The 16,309-nt window shown below is 51.2% G+C and overlaps 6 protein-coding genes across 6 annotated transcripts; 3 read left to right on the forward strand and 3 right to left on the reverse strand.

The window, feature by feature from the left end:
• Window positions 1-2,318: 2,318 nt before the first annotated feature.
• On the forward strand, window positions 2,319-3,572 carry N0V89_003654 (uncharacterized protein; the record flags this gene model as incomplete). The annotated part of the gene is made up of 1 exon (XM_056212452.1): window positions 2,319-3,572. The coding sequence occupies one exon, from the start codon at window positions 2,319-2,321 to the stop codon at window positions 3,570-3,572; it is 1,254 nt and encodes a 417-aa protein (XP_056072760.1).
• A 565-nt stretch (window positions 3,573-4,137) lies between these two features.
• N0V89_003655 (uncharacterized protein) lies at window positions 4,138-5,341 on the reverse strand (the record flags this gene model as incomplete). Its single annotated transcript, XM_056212453.1, has 6 exons — window positions 4,138-4,417; window positions 4,468-4,759; window positions 4,806-4,948; window positions 4,999-5,064; window positions 5,120-5,168; window positions 5,251-5,341. The coding sequence occupies 6 exons, from the start codon at window positions 5,339-5,341 to the stop codon at window positions 4,138-4,140; spliced, it is 921 nt and encodes a 306-aa protein (XP_056072761.1).
• Window positions 5,342-7,607: 2,266 nt separating this feature from the next.
• On the forward strand, window positions 7,608-8,597 carry N0V89_003656 (uncharacterized protein; the record flags this gene model as incomplete). The annotated part of the gene is made up of 1 exon (XM_056212454.1): window positions 7,608-8,597. One exon carries the CDS (start codon window positions 7,608-7,610, stop codon window positions 8,595-8,597), a length of 990 nt encoding a protein of 329 aa, XP_056072762.1.
• A 533-nt stretch (window positions 8,598-9,130) lies between these two features.
• Window positions 9,131-10,066, reverse strand: N0V89_003657 (uncharacterized protein; the record flags this gene model as incomplete). The annotated part of the gene is made up of 2 exons (XM_056212455.1): window positions 9,131-9,838; window positions 9,887-10,066. 2 exons carry the CDS (start codon window positions 10,064-10,066, stop codon window positions 9,131-9,133), a joined length of 888 nt encoding a protein of 295 aa, XP_056072763.1.
• Window positions 10,067-10,622: 556 nt separating this feature from the next.
• On the reverse strand, window positions 10,623-13,220 carry AVO1 (Component of a membrane-bound complex containing the Tor2p kinase; the record flags this gene model as incomplete). Its single annotated transcript, XM_056212456.1, has 3 exons — window positions 10,623-12,708; window positions 12,759-13,154; window positions 13,198-13,220. The coding sequence occupies 3 exons, from the start codon at window positions 13,218-13,220 to the stop codon at window positions 10,623-10,625; spliced, it is 2,505 nt and encodes an 834-aa protein (XP_056072764.1).
• Window positions 13,221-13,452: 232 nt separating this feature from the next.
• Window positions 13,453-14,676, forward strand: N0V89_003659 (uncharacterized protein; the record flags this gene model as incomplete). Its single annotated transcript, XM_056212457.1, has 1 exon — window positions 13,453-14,676. The coding sequence occupies one exon, from the start codon at window positions 13,453-13,455 to the stop codon at window positions 14,674-14,676; it is 1,224 nt and encodes a 407-aa protein (XP_056072765.1).
• Between the last annotated feature and the right edge of the window lie 1,633 nt (window positions 14,677-16,309).

A 16,309-nucleotide genomic window follows, 5' to 3' on the forward strand; every position in this document is an offset into this window, starting at 1 on the left:
ACCGACGAGCATGAAAGAATGTTGAAAGAGATGAGGGACAACCACAGACAAGAGCTATCGCAGATACGAAAAGAGCTGGAATTGCTCAACAGAGGGAGGCGTTAATGGAAAATTCTCGGGTCAACGACGGTTGGGGTTTTGTATTATAGTACCGCGTGAGTGGTTGCGGAGGGCTTGGCTGCCAATCATGCGCTATCGTTTGGGTGTAATCAATACATGGTAAGCAGCAGTGAATCTGGCAGCACCTCCGAGATTGATGTTGTGCTTATACGTCCCACAGCGTCTGTTCAGTAACTCCACGCTTGTGGTGATTTCGACATTGCGCACGTGCTGCAGTTCAATGCCTCGCTTTGACGTATTATAGGTGCTTTTTGTAGACCACTGTTGGTAAAGCGCTAGACTGCGTGTGCCATCATAGAGACAAGTCCAAGTCCGCGATCGGTACCTTGAAAGGCAAGGCGTAGGATTTTCGTTAGACGATAACACTCCGACTTGCGTACACCCTGTATGGTAAGCGACCACGCGACCTGGCCTTGACCAGCGTGAATAAGCCTGACTGGTTAATGAAGGACGCATTTCAGTGTTATCACTCCTGCTCGTGCCGCATAAATCAAACAGCATTTCTAGACAAGAATTGCAAGCTTTGGAATTACGGTTCGGTCGACAATGCTAAGCGATCGTGATCTCAAATGTGACGGCGCAGTGTTCTTCGCCTACAAAGAGACGTTTTCACTGTTAAATGATGAAATAAATGGTACTAGTGTGATGTCCTTGAAGCTCGTAGACCAGACTGCGTCTTAAGCTTTCATAGGTAACCACATCCTTCTCAGCGGCTGCATATATCTCTATCATTGGCGAAACCACCCTCTACTGCCAGGATGCGTGCCTCGCGAGCTCCTAGGCGACTGGGAGCAGAGGCTCATCGAGCGAAGATTCACTCATCGATCGAGTAGCGGATTTCAATCGTGGACGTTGGCGGTGAGCGAGCAGCACATGCTGACCACTGTACATGTAGGCGTTCTTGTAGTTACTCTGTCTAATCTCAAAGAGTACACTGTCATCGATATTCGGGTAAACGTGTATCTCGGACGGATAGTCAGCAACATGCACTTAACTACGGTGAGCATGCTCCGAACAAGGTTCCAGGAGAAACCATAGCTTCGGGCCTTTAGGTCTATCTGAATGCTCGTCTTGTTAGCGCTTATGTGCGTTGCGATCTTCCCTACAGCACAATTTCGTTGGAGCAATCCCATCATCTCCGATATCGCAGTGTGCCCTGATGCTTTCCACGGCTGTTGGATCAGTGTCGTTGCCCGAAGCAATAACAGTCAAACTGTTAGTCCCTAGCCTCCTAGCAATCCGAAGACTTCCGCTATCACTCAGGATCTTGGAGATTTGGTCCGAGTCCTTCAACATCCTCAAAGCTCTCCCAACTTCCATAGTGATCAGAACCTTCGAGATAATACGTGAATTCTTTTCCCGGTAGCGCGGCCCAGGAACATCCTATTGGGTATCGTTTCGTCTGCTGCTTTCCCCTTGCTAACGCGTGATGGGGAAGCGTTGCATAGTCAAGGATGGTGCCCAATAAGCTGGAAGCTTTGGCGCAATGTGACAGCAGTCGGCATGTCCATTATCATGCTTTTGATTCTCTCGATCGTCTTTGAACTCTTCAGCCATAAATTACACGTGTAAAACACCGCCATCGAGGCCATACAGGGCAAAGTGGACTTATACTGGCACCTAGCTGGTATGGTAGCTATATGAATGTTGGTTCATAAACTTGTGCACTGCTAGCGATCTGCGACGCTGAAGTTCATGATGACTTCGGCTTGGTGACTCACTATCTCCATGAATCCGACACAACCCTTGGAATGTACGCAAGAGGACGGCACGGCGGCTGCTTCAAAGAAGGTGCAATGCCGGGTCCAGATTGCGGCTTAGCTGTCAGCGGTCTACAAACGAGAGCCGCACATCGCCCCAACCTCCTGAACACCAATGCGTCTGCAGCTAGAACGTTTTGATGTGGGCCATGCATTGATTGATTGATAAGATAGGGTAGTCAAGACGCTAAGTTGTGAACACGGTGGGTACGAGAAGACCCTTCGGAGAAGTCGGAGAAGAGGTCATCGCGGTGTCGGCGCGGGCTTTTCGGCCTTGGACTACAGAAGCCGTAGAACTCAGACCACACGGTTTATAAAGTCTTGAAATTTGCTAATCTCGTGTTCCATTCAGGCGTCCATCCAACCTAATACAGTTTCAATCGTTTCCTTAACGTCTTGATCCCTTCGAGCTATAATAAATACCTTCAAACAATCCATATGAAGATCCTCATCTGCGGCGGAGGCATCGCCGGCAATGCACTTGCATTTTGGCTTTCAAAGACTGGCCATGATGTTACAATACTCGAGCGTTTCACTGAGCTACGAGCCACTGGTCTACAAGTAGACCTTCGTGGGTTTGGAATCCAGGTGTTAAAGCGCATGGGTCTCGAACAAAAGTTTCGCGAGAAAACGGTGAAGGAAGAAGGGCTGGATATAGTCGATGGGAGCGGGAGATCGAAGGCTTACTTTCACGCGAATCGCACGGGGAAAGGAATCCAGAGCCTTACAACCGATTACGAAATCATGAGGGGGGACCTATGCCGCCTGATTTACGACGCCGCCTCTCGTAATGCGACCAAGTATCGTTTCGGAACATCTATCAAGAGCTTCGAACAGCTGGGGGGCTCTATCAGAATTCTGTTCACCGACGGAAAACAGGAAGAATTCGACCTATTGGTTGGTGCCGACGGCCAATGGTCGCGAACACGTCAGATGATGCTTGGGACTGACAAAGCTGACCCCATCACCCTACTCGGTGTCTATATAGCTTATTTCACGATGCCATCACCGATACGAGTAGGCGAAGTCTTTGAGAACAAATTGTTCATTGCGACGGGGAAACGCTTCATCTCTTGCCGAAGGCATGCCAAAGATCGGGTACAGGGCTACTTGGGTTGCGCAGCAAGCACAGGTCGCCTGGACGATGTGAAGAAGGGCGATGTCAAGGCTGAAAAGGACGCAGTGGTTGAGATGTTCAAGGAAGCAGGTTGGCGAACGGATGAGCTGCTCGAGGCCATGGAACGCTCCGATGATTTCTATTGCGAGAGAATGGGCGTTGTCAAGATGGAAACTTGGTCGAAGGGTCGAGTGGCTCTCCTAGGAGATGCCGCCTATTGCCCTTCAGCGACTACCGGAATGGGCACTACGTCTAGCATGGTCGGCGCATACATTCTCGCAGGTGAACTCAACTCGTACAGTCAACACCGCGAAGCTGGGAACGGTGCCAACATTGATGCTGCATTGATGGATTACGAAAGGAAATTTCGACCTTTCATGGATCAGGTCCAGCGTGGGCTCTTCCCAGGGACAACATATTTCCACAAGTCGCCAACCACGGAATTTGGTATTATGATTCTTCGGTTTGTTTTGGGTATCATTGCCTTCTTCAACCTAGACACTTTCACCAAGTATACCCTCCGTGAGGAGGTCACGGATTGGCAACTTCCAGAGTATAGTGGACTTCTTGAATAGAAGCAGTTTTCGGAACACATGTGGAAAAGTTCCAAGCTCCAAGCTCTCTAGCAATTTAGCCGTAGAGAGTTGATGACGAAGTATAGACATGAGTAAATAGACTAGCATTGTAGCTTGACAGAAATGGAAAGACTTACCCTGGAATATCCAGCTGCAGCCAATGACTGCTTGTAACTTTGGAAAGACGCGTATGCTTGCCTTACTGTGACCGGGCATGATCTTATTCCGTCAGCCTTCCGGTCAATGACAATTATTCAGTGCCCGGCGGTATTTTCGGTACGTAGGTTGAGTCTAGTCGGCTTCCAGCTATGAATTATCGGATCGCTACACTCCCGGCGTTCGAGTCATGGCGCAGACGGGAGCACTAAGCTTCCGATCCGTGTTCACTATAGCAGTGGGGTTGAGCGCATGGTTCGTGTGCTTCCTTAACCGAATCTTTGGCACGTAGTGAACTCGTTCAAGCGGCGTCCAGCGCGAGAGAACCATCGGAGAACACGCCCTTCGTGAAACCATGTAAAGCACTCTAAGGACTGTGTTTTATTCGATCGTACAGTGAAGATTCATATTACTTGATAAAAAGCCCTAAATTAACAGGCGCCGGCTTCACTTGGTCCTCCTGGATTTCGTTCAAGAGAGAATTCTCGGGGTACTCATCGATATCTAAGTCGACATATCCTTTGCTTGCCCACTTCCTTGGAGCTATGAATAGCATTCGCCCATTAATGTCAGTCTCACTAAGGAGGCGTAACAGCGCCTGGCCCGCATCTTCTGTTGTGGCTATTTGCACGCCAGCCCTCTCGACCTGGTCGAAGGTCTCCTTGGTAAGGATGTTGGTGCGAACATACCTATGCACGTCAGAACAGGATCTTCATGCAATAAGAAATTGGGAATGTACCAGGGCGATAATACGTTCACGCGACTGCCGTAGAAGCCGGTCGTCCTTCTCAAGGCATGCATCACGCCGCGCATACCCCATTTTGAGCATTGATATTGGGGTCCGCGAGGGCAATCGAGGAATGCAGCTCCAGATCCGATCAGGATCAGGCAAGTGTCAACCTGGTGTGGCGAAGGAGTTGTACCGTTGAGCTTAATGAAATAATGCATTGCAAGCTTAGCCGTGTACAGGACACCTCGAATATTCACATCGATGATGTTCAATTTTGGTTCCTTGGGTTCTGAGTCCGGACCTAATGTCATGTTAGCCTAGTCCAGGTCACGAGAACGTGAACCGACCATCAAAGGAGAATACATCGTCTTTAGTCGCAACTCCAGCATTTGCAACCACATAATGAATCTTTCCAAACTCCTTTTCCGCTTTCTGAAACATATTCAATTGGTCTTCCCACTTGGTGACATCGGTTTGAACAAATCTCGTGCTTAATCAACGTTAGCGTGCGTCTGCGGAATGTATTGTACATTATCTTACCCAGGTAGCTCCGATGCAAGTTTTTCGCCATTCTGCAAGCTTAAGTCACCGATGACGACGTTGGCCCTAAACACAAAGTATTGCTCAGTACTTATTTATCTGAATTTACACCTGCACTTACTTCGCAGCGTGCAACGCTCGGACATATGCTTGTCCCAGCCCATTGGCACCTTTTGCGGAGAAGTTGATCAGTACTTATGATTCTTTCATACTACTGTTTCCTTCAAAGTATTTTCATAATGCTTTGCTTACCTCCCGTGACGATAGCGGTCTTTCCTGCGACGTTGGCGGGATCAAAGTCGATCTCACAATTGATGGGGGTTGCTGGTGTAGAGCCTGGCATCTTGATCAATATGGAAAGGACAAGTCTCAACACAGATCCCGATGATTGCTTCTTGTTCAATTACTCGCAATATTTATGGGTACAAGACAACCTTTTTATGACGTTTAGTGCAGTGCAAGTGAATAGCGTCATTGTGGTTCTATTTCCGAGGCATGCAAGCGGCTGACAACCTAAGTAGAGATTTTTCGTGCTCGTACGAACGTAAGCCTATGTTTCTTGGTCTTTGCAGCGCAAAGGAAGGGTACAGGAATGGTATCTGGTACCATCGTGGGTTGACGTCTCTTAAAGTGGGGCCGATGGCAATCGATCCACTTCCAAGTACGCTACTGCAACCTGCTGACATGCGCTAATGCACGATTCGGCGCGAGGTCAGCGGCTTGCATATAGTTGTCCGCCCCCAGAATCCCACGATTCGTCTAGAGATCAGACATAACTTCAGCATGTCGATTAGCCCCGAAAGCGAATCATCCATACTCGAAGTCGAGCCGATGCCGCAGCAGATCGGTGTGCCTAATGAACTGGATTGGACTGGCGTATCCAATCCTGCCAGACGTAGGAAGCTGCAGAACCGGCTGAACCAAGCAGCATCCAGTAAGTGAAAGTAAATCTCAAACTCCGGCGAGCAGATATCTGAAGAGAGTCCCGAGCTGATTGAGATGATCAAGGAGCTAGACGTCGAGCAGAAAGGTCGCGCCCTGTTCCAGAATTTCCTGCCTCGGCCAAGAGTCGACCGTCATATTCGTTGGCCATACATGAAGAAGAGAGCGGAAATGCCTCGAACATCGATGAAGAGATTACTAATACCGAAAGTGATACACGCCCATCTTACTGTCCCAACGCTGACCCCCGCGTACGCGCTGTAATGACACAATTCAAGCAACACGCATACCAACAATATCAGCAAGGAGTACCTAATCTAGGTCATCTCCACCTTGTCCTCCAGATCAACGTCAACACTGCTTTCGATCACATTGCGAAGACCATCGGTGTGATCTCGGAGTATCACGAATATGATTCCATATCCCCATTGAACAAACAAGGTCCATTATTAGGAAGTAATTACCATTTACATTCCCAGGACTGGCCCGAAAATTTGCGACCAACTACGCTTCAACTTTCCATCGAACACCATCCCTGGATTGATCTTTTCCCCCTTCCACGGCTGCGAGATAACATTTTGATGGCCATTGCACAACCAGGGGTTTGTGACGAGGATGAACTCTGTCGCGACATCTGCCACTATGATGCTGATACAGTTGGCAGAGCGGGTCTTATTGTATGGGGAGAAGCATCAAACCCACTTAATTGGGAAGCAAGTGTAGAATTCCTCGAAAAATGGGGCTACTTATTGTACGAATGCACGGAGCTATTGGAAGCGACGAATCACTGGCGAGCGAGGCGGAAGGAGAAGACAATCTCAAGGAGATTCTTTGCGGAGGCAATGATTAACAGTTGTCCGATGACCCTAAAAATCAATGAAACTTAGAGCCATGTATCTGTAGGTTTTGATATGAGCACGCATCGGGCGAACCAGCCAGCGTATAGCACATTGGCGCATCTGGCGTTTGTTTTCGGGTCTGCTACTCGGGAATTGCGTAAGCTGCGACTTTATTTAGTCTGATTAGCTGCCTGCTGTGCCCGACGCGTCCTTGCTTGACGCTGTCCAGCTGGAAGAGCTCTTGTTGACCTGACGCTGTCAAATCTAACGAGCACAGCCCGCAACAATTGGAGCCTGATGCAGCGCCTGCCGCATGAAGCCCGTCACACATATCTCCATGCTTGATGAGATCGGTTTCGCCACCAGAAGAGGCATGACTGCCGATGGGCGTGGTGGAGTCCCTGGCTGCTCTAGACGGGACTTGCATTGAAAGCATCCAGTGAGAGCATCTACATCATCGCACAGCCTCACCCCCTTTTTCGCCCTTTACTCTCCCCAGAGGTGATCGACAATCTGAATTACCAAAGCTCATCCGTGCACAGCGCTGACAGTTACATTATCATGCCGTAGGAAATACCGAAGCCATATTACCTGCACCCACTAATGCAAGACGCTGACAGCCAATGAAAGATTCGTCACTGCTGTGGACTTGGCTGACGACCATGCGAGGCTGTGTGCAACACCAGCGAGCAAGATTAAAAAACCATATGTTTCCCTAAGTTGTGGTCAGTCTATCGCCAGCCCTTCCTTTCTCTCCTCAGACACGCGGCTCCAGCACTTAAAGACACTACGACAACGATGCGACACAGCGCTTTTCTATTTGGCATCATGGCCGCTACCAGCCCAATGTCAACAACGGCACAAAACATGTCGTACGGAGCCAATAACTTTTACCAGAGCGGCAACGTCACTGTTCAGCCCATTATTTTCCCAAATCAATTCGGGATGAAAGTTTCAGGCAATCTATTTGTCCCCAACGGTCTCGATCGCAACGTCTCTTCATCAGCTATTGTCGTCGGCCATCCTATGGGTGCAGTAAAAGAGCAGAGTGCGAACCTCTACGCCACCAAGTTGGCTGAGCAAGGTTTCGCGACGGTCTCTATTGATGTCTCATTCTGGGGCGGAAGTGCCGGCGAGCCGCGAAACGCCGTGTTGCCGGACCTCTACGCTGAAACCTTCAGTGCTGCTGTGGACTATCTCACCGCGCAGGATTTCGTTGATCGTGAGCGGATCGGGGCCGTCGGAATCTGTGGCAGCGGCTCCTTCGTGATCAGCGCAGCAAAGATCGACCCACGGATCAAAGCTATCGCAACTGCAAGCATGTATGACATGGGCGCCGTGAATCGCAACGGGCTGCAGAAGTCGCAGAGTATCGAGCAACGCAAGGAGGTCATTGCCGCCTCAATCCAGCAGCGCCAGGTCGAAGCAGATGGCGGTGAAACAGCATACACTGGAGGAACGCCAAATGTACTCACAAATGAATCCACGCCAGTTGATATTGAGTTCTTCGACTTCTATCGTACGCCGCGCGGCGAATTTACGCCTGAGGGCTCTTCGCCTAACCTCACGACGCACCCCACGCTCTCGACGAATACGAAATTCATGAACTTCTATCCATTCAATGACATCGACACCATTTCGCCACGGCCTTTGCTATTCATCTCGGGCGATCAAGCGCACTCGCGCGAGTTCAGCGAGGACGCTTACGCTCTCGCAGCTGAACCGAAAGAATTGGTCTGGATACCCGGGGCTGGTCATGTTGACTTGTACGATCGCGTGGAGTTGATCCCTTTCGCAAACTCAGTTTTTCTTGGATAATCTTACCCAGAAAAACGCCAGTCAAATCTCGTCATAAGCCCTCATTTGGTCTCAAGTTGGAAGGAAAATCCGAATGACGACACTCTTGCTATATGCGCCCTATATTAGACGAGCTAGATTAGATTGATAGCATCTCCCGTTGAAATAATAGACAAATGTACTCAAGGCTTCCAGATCGCCTCGATGAGACTTAGCGCCGCTCCCGGCGGCGTAGTAACCCCCTGAAACACAAACCTTCCATCAGCCACCTTAAACAATTCCTTCCAGTCCTCTTCCGTCCTCTCCCGACTATTGTACACACACATCATAAACAAATCCAGGTACCTATCTCACGTGAGCACTTCTCTCTCAGTCCCTTTCACTTCACTTACCTTTCTCGTTTCTTGCTAAGCAGCACATCAATACCATCCTCCATCACATGCTCATACACCATGACCCTCGCCCCGTCCTTCAGCGCTGGGACCAGATTCTGCAGTATGCGCACGCAGTACTTATCGCTCCAGTTATGGAGAATCCACCGAAAGAAATACACGTCAGCCTGCACCTTTTGCTCTGTGAAAAAAGTCGTGGACTTGAAATTCCACCCTTCCTTCCAGCTTCTCAGGTAACAATCTTCTACCCTCTTGGACTTGGGGAGCCATGTCTTGCACAACGAACCGCATGGATTTAGTAGTTTCCGCCAACTTGACGGAAACGCTGCCATGGCCGCCGCCAACGTCAACGACGACGAAGTCCTCACGATCATGTGTGGGAGATGTCCAAGGGAAGGCGGATAGGAGCTGCTGAATGTAGCTCCCGCCATCCCCGCTGAATAATCTCATTGCGCCACCAAACCGCCGTCCCCTCTCCGGATTTTGGGCGAGGAAGTCATAGATACCCAGATCAGTCTTATTGGCGATGTTATACGCTGTTTCGTTTGGTTCTTCGGACGTACCGAAGCGAGTCAATGCGTCAGGGAAGGCGTGTGTCGCAGGTCCGAGTTCGTTTAGAATCATGCCCATGGCATCGAAGGCGTCGGGGTTGGTGGCTAGGAGGCGCGAGGTGTCGGAATGTGCGACATGGGAGGGGGTGGGCTCAGTGAAGAAGCCGAGGGTTACGGCGTAGCGAATGAGGCGGGTTAGTTTGTCAACCGGTACGCCAACTAAGGTTGAGAGCGTGGAGTAGGGGATGGAGTCAGCGTGGGGCACGTGTTGCGGTAATTTGAGGGCATAGATCGTGCGGAGGGCGAATGTGTCGGTTATCTGGGTGGTGAATTAGTGGTAGGAGGAGGGGCGGAGGGGACGCCGCACGCTCCACAGTTGCGAGAACAGGTACGATGTTGGAGGTTGTGCTTCAATCGTGAGTCTGTGTGTTGCGTTGAGGAGCGCGATTCGAGCTTCTCCGACATCCGGCGAAGAGATGGTGTTTGTGTCTTCGATGAGCTCGGCATTGCGAAGAATTTCGCGAGCCAATTCCGTGAGAGATGGCATCGTGTGCGCTTAGGCTTCAGAGTCAAGGTGTGGTACACGAGGAGAGGTGAACTACACTACGAACTGCTCTTACCTGTGTAGGATGAGGGGCGCAGGCAACGTGCCGAACTGTGCCGTATAGGTGGGTCGTCAAGGGTGTCGTCAGTGGATTCCTTGATTTTGTAGTCCATCCTTATTGGGATACGCGACCGCTACGCAGACGCGGTACAAATTTCGGTGAAATACCTGCATGCAGGATTCGATCACTTGGCAATAGGAAAGTACCGACCTGCCACTCACCCATCGACTCTGACCACATGCAAACCAATTATTCGCCCTGCATTGAAGTATTGGGTATTTTGTAAGCATTCTATAGTGCGGCGTGGGCTGAAGCAAGCAGTGAAAGTGATATGGCGTAGTGTAAGAAATAGTACGTAAGATTCCATTGTTTTAGAGGGTGATTCAAAACGAACGGCGCTGGTATCCCGCTTCCACATGAACTACACAGCTGTAAGCAAGCAGGCCAAAGCCCGTGTGCAATCAAAACTACCTTTCGCCGTTGCTCGCTCACGTAAAGTTACACAATGCCTTCATGGAAGCGATCTACACCCCTCTTGATTTCCTTCACAATATCCACTGCATCTTGCTGATTCTGCGCCTCAAAGTCGTACCTCTTCGTCTCCTTCTCCTTGAACACGACCACCCTGAACATCTTCGGATGCTTCTTGCTGACTTTGCTGCCTACCACACTCGAGAAGTGTACAGTAGTCGTTTTCGCTGGCTGATCGAAGATCTGCTTTGTGTTACCTGTTTCACCGGGCATGATGTGGATGTATTCATTATCAAGTGCGAGCGTTCGGGAGGTGGAAGACGCGAAGGACATGGGCTGTTTGCGCAAGACAGGCCAGCGCTTGTAGTAGGACGTTTGCGTAAGGGTGAGTCCGGTGCCTGAATCGCTGTGCTTGGCCAAGGGATGGATGAGCCCGTGGCCGGAGACGGCGGCTGCGGTGCGCTCGCCCTTCTTTGTTTTCTTTGGCGCGCCACCTGTGCCGATGATGAGGGGAGCGTTGGGAGACGAAGAGCCCGGACTGCCAGCGATGCCGAAGACGCCGTCGCCTACGAAGCGACGGCGCACGAGATCAAGATCCATGCGCGAGCCCAGGGCTTCCACGGTACGATCAGGCGGTGCGACCGTAGTGCTGGCGGATACTTTGAGGACGAAGAGGCCTTTGTCAAGCCGTAGGTCACGACATACTTGGTCGAAAACTTCTGCGATGTAAGTGTCCGTGGTGCAAGGGATAGGCATGCGCTTGTTGTTGAAGTGTTCATCTGTGTAGTGCACGGTGAGGGTTTTCGGAGCGCCGGTACGGCTAGCTGATGTTACGTTGGAGATCGTGGGTGCATCTGCCAGATTGGAAGTGTCCTTGCGAGTAGCCGTGGGAGCGAAAGAAGGTCCAGTAATGGGATTGCGGAAGCTCTTGGCGCGAGAGGGCATTGGCTTCGGTGGTGAAGCTTTTGGTCTTGGGGCCTCCTCTGATATTTGAGAAGCTGCCGCCGCCGCAGCGGCTTCGCGACTAAACTCGGGAGTAATTTTCTCGTTCTCGACGATCTCGCGTTCGGTGGCCTGGACAAGACCGAACTCATCCCAGGGCTTTTCCCTGGCGCGGGGTCGCATGCCTCTGCTGTTGTTGGAGGCAAAGTCCATGAGCGGGCGGTTCCTTGTCAAGGGTGGAAACTCATCATCTATCTCCCCGTCATCGTACATGCGCAGCACCCAGCAGTTCACATTGACCTTCCCTGGAGGCAATGCAGGCTCCAGTTTTTCTTCTTGATAGCGCCACAAGGCATAGCCAATGGCTTCGGCCACTGTCACAACCTGGCCATTGTCTGCGGTCTTCCTTATCAGCAGCTCAAGAGCTTTCGAGGGTTTTGAAGAAAATGGGCAGTATAGCTTCACATATATAGGGTTCGAATTGGCCTCGCTCGCCGCGTCCCAAGCAGCGAATCGTTGCAATGGATTTGATGGTTTTTGTTGCTTGGCTTGAAGAGCCTGTGTTAGTGCACTGACTGGTGGTATGAAGCTGATTGGTCTTGGAGGAGGCAGCGCCTGTAAAGTCGGCGTTATTTGTGCCTTTGCCTTCTTCGGAGAGTTGCTAACGAAAGGCGTCAAAGCGGGCATGTTGGGAAGTCCGTTAGGAGGTGATGAATCTAAAGGATCACTCTCGCCTATGAATGATCCACTGTCAGCGGTCCCGGAGAATTCAGACGAGAGTGAGCTGTCTGATTCATTGCCCTCGTCGAGGGCTTCTAATGGCTCCTTTTCATCCTCACTTATGCGCTCTGATAGCAGATGACTAGCTTTGGCAGCCTTGCGAGGGTTGACTCGTCGCTTGTGGAAGGTCAGAGAATCCATCTCGTTCTCGGATGACATTTCGCTGCTCGTAATGGTATCTCGGCGGGGGCGACCACTGGTGATGCTCTGCACGCCATCGGACGAACCACGGCGAAGGCGGCTCTCAGGAGGTCGGGACGGGGATGTGACCATAACGGAGGGTCCTTCGGCTGCTTCATTTAGTCCGCTCCTAAGAGCGGAGCCACGAATGGGCGAGGAACCGGCGCGCGTCCGGACGGGCATTTTCTGGAATTTGATTTGGTTTGCAGGCCTGCGCGCCTTGGTCAGCAGATCCTTAGGAACCAGCACAGATAATCTGACCGTTGCGCATCATCCTCTTCATCGCTTTCGTCGCTCAGATCGCTGCTATCATCCTCTTCCAGTTGCTCGCGCCGCCTTCTTCGCTTCGCATTTAGCGTAGGTCCCACGGTGTCGTTGCTACCCCCACCACCCGTCACCATACCGCCTTCCTCGTCATCTTCAAATCCTGCTGGTGCCTTCAGACCAGCCGATCGCGGGGCCTGGAAGTACTCAGAGGTGATTGCGGTGGGTATCGGCGGGGAATAAGTGCGCTTGATGTCGGCGGCATTGGGCACCCACCCAGCGGCGCGAAATGCAGGATTGTTAAGGACCGAGGTGTTGACGTTTATCAGACGCTCGCCAACGCCGTCTTTGATCGCGGAGAGGTAGGCGGTGCGCAGTTGAAAGAGAACGAAGCTGCGGGGGTTAGCGGAGGCAGCAAGGAGGTTGTGGGGCTTACTCTTCGTTCTGGAGGAGCGACATGGCTGTTCGTCTATCGTCTTATCATATCGTAAGTTTGAGGGTGCGCTTCCAGACCAGCTGAATGCCGTGTCATAAAGTCATGAGTAGTGGGTGTAGTTGGAGTTGCGCGGCGCGTTCCCCCGGATCTAACGTGGACCCTGGCTTGGCTCGAGCTCCACTTTGTGAAACATCCTCTTCTGACCTCATCGTCTCTGCATCACTTAAAACGACTTTCCCCCGTTAACAACGCGCAATGAATCTAACTGGCTATTCCGACTCCGAAGACTCGGGCGACGACGCCCCTACAGTTACCCAGGCCACCGCGAGGCCCACACCGAAAGTCGCATTCCAAAAAGTCGTCGACCGCTCGAATCCAGGCAAGATCAAGCTCAACTTACCAAGCGCATCGCAATCGCACACCGAAAAGGATGATATCGATTCAGAAGCTCGACCAGCGAAAAAAGCGCGCATTGGCGGTAGCGCATTCGGTGGTTTCAATGCGATGCTTCCTGCACCTAAGAAACCAAAAGTGGAAGCGATGACCGCAGACGCACCTTCCGGGAAGAGAGGCTTGGGAAAGGGCTTGGGAGCTGGAGTCAACTTGAAGACAGGTTCAGAGCCAGCTTTCCAACGACAACGGACCCTCGCTCTGGACGAATATGACGAAAATGGGAACCCGGTCAAGCAGGAGGCTCGCAAACAGGAAGACTTTCGCGCACTGCTGAACTTACCCACGCCAAAGGCCGAGACCAAGGCGGCAGAAACACCAGTTGCTACACCTACAGCAACACCTGCCCCATCGGAGCCAGTTGCTCAAGAGCCCACACGGCCTAGGTTTATGCCCAAGGGCATGGGATGGGGAAAGAAAAAGAAGCCTTCAGCCGCCAGACCAGCAGCAGCACCGACACAATCTGACGTTGGGTCGATGTCTCAGTCATCAATCAGCGCGCACAAAACTGAACAAAAACCTCCCCCGAAACCAAAAGTATCACTCTTTGGATCCGTATCACAAGAGATAGATGCACCGGCGAAGCAGACTACCGGCGAATACCAACCCCTAATCTACGGCGCCAAGGAAGACGAAGAAACACCAATGCCCGACTCAGTCTTCCAATCCCATCAACAGGCCATCCCTAACGCGCCCCACCCTTCAAATAACCTCACCAACATTGCCTCGGAGCTGAACCTTACCGAAGCCGAGCGCCGCCAACTCTTTGGCAGGAAAGGACAAGGCCCAGATCTCTCTGGCGCCAAGATTGTGGACTTTAACACAGACCAGGAGTATGCGCACAACGAGAAGCTGCGACAACAAGGCGAGACGATTCAACACAACGCACTTAAATCGATCTCTGGCACTGGAAAGAACAGCTTGAGAAGCTTGATCAATGTCGCGAGTACACAGAAGGACGCCTTGGAGGAACATTTCGCGAGCGGACGGAGGAATAAGAAAGAGGCGGGTAATAAGTATGGATGGTAGGCGGCGAGCTGCTTCCACAGACAACAACCACATAATTACAAGAGAACATTTGTCGTAACCTCGCTTGTCAAGATGCAATGCGAAATGACATGTAGACTATGAAAACTCGTGAAGGAAGAAGGGAATCACTCGCCAGGGTATACATCCACGGGCTGGTCTTTCACCAATCTGTCACATCAACAGCAGACAGCCACAAGTAATACATGCCTAAGTCTTCGCCTCGTCCTTCTGCGCCCTAAGAGCCATCAGATTCTTGATCGTTTCCTTACTCGAGAAACGGAATGATATCCCTCCTTTCCCTTTCCCTTGTTTTCTTCCACGCCTCCATAACGTCCATCGCATCGCCGACCAACCTCTTCGCCATCTTCAATGCCTGGCTACCATACCCCTCCCATCCTAAACCCCTTCTCAACAACCTCATCCAGTGACTCCTCCGTTGTCGACGACTCCACAGTCCCCGTGATCAAACCTCCGATATACGCCTCATGCGCGCTCAACCAATGGCCCGCCAACAGCAACATGTTCGCTCTCGGCCGGCCTATGGCCTTGGCAACCGTGTACAGACAATTCGAGACGGATTCTGTCTATGTAGGTACGCGTAGACTTATGCACTCTACCCCAGTTTCACCTACACAGTCTGGAGACATCAACATAATACCCTCTTTTGATCTAAATCTCTTTTGAACTAAATCGCGCACATTCAATCTCCGGATTCTGGATCTGTGTGGCGTACTCCAGGCTCGTGTAGCATCCAGGTGAATCCACCATGATTCCACTCTCTTGGATGCGCATTCAACGCATTCAACGCATTCAACGCATGCAGAGAATATCATAGGTGTTTATATGATGGAAGGTTGGGGCTCATTAACTGTGATAGAGGATGCGTAATGCGCTATTGCGGCGTGAAATCATGATTCCGTGAGATTTGGCCCCCAATCTGTGCGATCTGAGGGGATTACTGTACCCCGCCACCCCGCCTTTAGACGATTGAACGATCACAAGCGACATAATATCAGCCTCACAACCCAGAGCTGCGGGCATTATTCTTTCTGAAACTGATTCCTGTCACTGAAATGAAATACATGTCTACCCTCTAGCATGTTCGCACTAGTCTTCGACACTTTCTCGTGGCCCGTGTCACGCAACCTGCCGCAGCATGAGGTACTCACACCTTTTCCTTCAGCCTGGTGGCCATCGTACTGACGGTTCTCGACTGCGCCAGCGCCAATCCATCGCATAATGCAATTTTCGAGCGAGCGCGAGACGAATTTCTTCAATCTCTGTCTCCCTCCGAGAAGGGAATCTTCTCGAAATGCCCCTCCGCCGAACAGTTGATCGCAAGCGTTGAAAGATCCGGACAGGCTAGGAAGGATCGGCTATGGGGAAAGCGCATTCTTGCCAGCGTCAGTAGGTTTGGAAGTGCACTCCAACCCTACTTCAAGACGATCGAAATATTTGTTTCGTCTCACCCAGAGTATGCCGCCATCGTATGGGGCGCCTTCCACCTGGTGTTTGTGGTAAGACGCTCCTTATATGTAACGAGCGAGACCTTCTCTTGACGCGGAACTTCCAGCTTGCCGAAAATTATACTTCCTTCTTTACAAAGCTCGCCAAAACATTGGACCGGATCGCC

Source organism: Didymosphaeria variabile (genome assembly GCF_027946475.1).
Source record: "Didymosphaeria variabile strain IMI 356815 chromosome Unknown scaffold_3, whole genome shotgun sequence".
Lineage (NCBI taxonomy): Eukaryota > Fungi > Ascomycota > Dothideomycetes > Pleosporales > Didymosphaeriaceae > Didymosphaeria > Didymosphaeria variabile.